The sequence below is a fragment of the Rhagoletis zephyria genome, unplaced genomic scaffold (genome assembly GCF_001687245.7).
Source record: "Rhagoletis zephyria isolate East Lansing unplaced genomic scaffold, Rhagoletis_zephyria_1.1 Rzeph_scaffold_27918, whole genome shotgun sequence".
Taxonomy (NCBI): domain Eukaryota; kingdom Metazoa; phylum Arthropoda; class Insecta; order Diptera; family Tephritidae; genus Rhagoletis; species Rhagoletis zephyria.
Genome location: NW_016184975.1, coordinates 1 through 3,213, shown reverse-complemented (window position 1 = coordinate 3,213; position 3,213 = coordinate 1). Strand labels below are relative to the sequence as shown.

Here is a 3,213-nt window from a genome sequence, read left to right as displayed (position 1 = left end):
TGCGCTTCGAACTTGAACAACTAGCAGATTATTAGCGAGCTTGAATGGGGTTGCTTGAATAGATATACGAAAAATACAACGCCAATACAGCAAAGATTAAAATAGAGGCAAATAAATCCAATTAGCATAAGTAAGATTCTCAAAAAAATTGTCAAATCTAACATCATTGTAAGCAGTGAGTTTACGAATAACACTGTTGTTAAACGTTTGCTTTAAAAATCGCATAAAAATTAAGCGTTTCTACGTTGATTGATACTTAGCGGCATAAACTTTTAATTACTACAGGGAAACCTCGATATAACGAAAAACTCAATATAAAAAAATGTTCCATAGATATAAATATATACATATTTTGAGCATGGAAACCTTCTAAATATATTAGCGGTTAAAGTCCTGTTAACAAAAGGCATCTATAAAACACAATATCTCGACTTAGAAGCCTCTACATAACGAATTCGGAATACGTTGACGGTTAGAGACCCCTTATAAAAAACGAACCTATAGGTACTTATAACGAATTTTTTCCAAAATTTTGAATTTTTCGTTGTATGGAGGTTTTGATATTTTATAAATATATCAAACCTACAGCATTCGTCCAACTTTTTAGAAGCAAGAGATTTGCATTTTTTTTTTGGGCAGAAAAGTCAAAAGTGCTTAAATAAATTATTTTGGAACTAGGTATAAACTAAAAAAAAAAAACACTTTTTTATTCAAATTAAGCTTAACTAAGTGTGTATTACTTGTCATAACGGCCCACACTTTCCCCATTACCCTTATTCCCCGGTAATTTTCACACATCTACAACTCGTTTTTTATGTAGTAAAAATAGCTTTTATTTTTTTGTTTTCTTTTTATTTTTGCTGAAGACACATACGAAAGAAACACAATGACTCGTATAGAATTTGTGGAACAAATTAGCTTCTGCAACTTAGGCGTTTTTTATCTGCTTAGTTTTGCTATTTAGAATGCACTTACATGCCAAGCATTAAGAAGCGTTTGGCGCATTGTCGAAAATAAAAACAAGAAATTTACCAAAAAAAAAAAAGTGCGCTGCAGTTGAGGATAGGTTTTGTTTAACTTTCTTTATTCTTTTGTATATGAATACTATGCATATAATAAAAAAAAAAATATTTCTGATTTTCAATTTTGTTATTAATTTTCTACTAATTTTTTTCACATTTTCGTTTTTTAATTATTTTACTTCCGCCACGTTTGTGACTACCAGCTTTTCTAAACAAACCTATTAGACGCACCGCAAGTGGTATGCGTTTTTTATTTCGAGCAATTTTTTTTTTTTTTTTTTTCAAAACAAACAAAACTTATTGCGAGTCATACGCCTGCGATACTAAAATTAAAAGAAAACTGAAATGCCAATACTGCAATTTGCTACCAATTGCAAATGCATTACAATGTCCCCGAATAAAAAAAAAATATATAGATACATATATCCATATGCAAATAAATGTGTGATATCGGGGCAGTAGTAATACGTCAGCGTCTAAGCGGAATCTTTATTTGTAGTAGCCTATATTCGCAGCAATCAACACTTAAATAATAAAATAAAATTTAAGAAAATATTTTAAAACGGAACGAAACGAAAAACACTAGACTACATGAGAGCTACATATGTACAAGTAATTGTTAGAGCTACTGCTGCAAACATAACTACACACATACACAAGTATGTACGTGCATTTGCACTTAATTAGATTTGTTTTTCAATGCCTTTATTGCAAAAAATTACAAGAAACAAAAGCATAAAAATACAAGTTTTATTTTACTCGTAAGTATGTATGTCCGTATGTAGCAAGTTTGTATAAAATATTGAAACACAATGTTAAATTTTAGTAGATGCCTTAGTATTCATTTTAGGAAATGTAAATTTATAAATTTTATGATATAAATGATTCAATAAATTACATAAACCACAATGGGTCATTTGCTTATTTTTATTTTGTTTTCTTTCAAAATTTCTTGTGGTTGTTTCTTTGGTTTTTTTTTAAATTTTATTTTGTGAGGGGGTGGTTGTTGGTTTTTATGTTTTCTTTTTATTTGGTTGTGGTGTTTATGGGGCCAACATTTTTGAAAGTTCCTCATCTTGCAGGCACCCTTTTAAAAATTCATCTTGGGTTAATTGACCATCATTGTTTTCGTCCATTTTTGCGAAAATATTTTTTGCACGTTCCTCAGCGGAATCGGCTGGTCGATTCGATGAACACGCGCCGAGCATATCGTATATGGCCTGTAAGATTAAAACAAACAAAACCGAAGCACACACAATAAATATACTATAGAGATTCAATGGAACATACACATTTACACTCACACACCCACGCATGCATGTAGTAGTATGTGAAATAAAAACTATAGCTTTATATGAACACACAACACAGCTCACCTATAAATTAATGGGCGCAGACATACATAAATTAATAAGTAGTTTGAGCAAACGTGAACTGAGGGCATAAATTAAAAGCATAATTACAACATTTGTGTGTGCAAGAGAAAAGAAGGAAAAAGCTAATTTTTCGTGTATAGAAAGTTAGCTGGTATTTTTTTCTTTTAATTACTGTAGTAAATAAAAATGGCTTTTTAACGTTGTAACTCAAATAAAATGGCAAACAAAAAGGCACAACATGTCTGCAGGTGTTTGCGTCACATACTACGAGTACATACATACATACATACATACATATATATCTGCAATAATATATACTAGTATTTTACTACCTGAACAATTTTCGTCATTTCTTGTATGTCAATTACGCCATTACCGTCTACGTCGTACATGCGGAAAGCCCATTTGAGCTTCTCCTCGGGAGTGCCACTCGATGTAACGTCTATAGCAAGAAGAAATTCCTAGAAAATCGTATGAAATTGTAAAATCACGCTCGCATAATTTAAACAAAAAAAAAGTACATAATACTAAAAAATATTAGGATACGGGCAAACTTTGAAAAATAATCCTTACATAGAATACATTTTCATACACAAGCATACTTACAAATCGTGCAGTATATATATATTTTTTTCAATATAAAAGCCTACCCACTAAACATTTTTTGTTGCTGGCAATAAGAAAGCGTGTTGCCCTCGGAAACAAATTTATTGCCGGTAATATCGCCATTTTATCGATTTCCTATTACCAGTCGCTCTAAAACGTTCGCCGAAGGCAACTCGCCTGGGCGAGTCGTTTTCTTATTACCTGAATGA

At 31.4% G+C, this 3,213-nt stretch overlaps 1 protein-coding gene across 1 annotated transcript; it reads right to left on the bottom strand.

Annotated features, from left to right (window-relative positions):
* Nucleotides 1–1,837: 1,837 nt before the first annotated feature.
* On the bottom strand, nucleotides 1,838–2,917 carry LOC108382636 (neuronal calcium sensor 2-like). The gene is made up of 2 exons (XM_017639012.1): nucleotides 2,731–2,917; nucleotides 1,838–2,242 (listed from the first exon to the last, which is right to left on the bottom strand). Exons 1-2 carry the CDS (start codon nucleotides 2,788–2,790, stop codon nucleotides 2,066–2,068), a joined length of 237 nt encoding a protein of 78 aa, XP_017494501.1. The 5' UTR covers nucleotides 2,791–2,917; the 3' UTR covers nucleotides 1,838–2,065.
* Nucleotides 2,918–3,213: the final 296 nt, after the last annotated feature.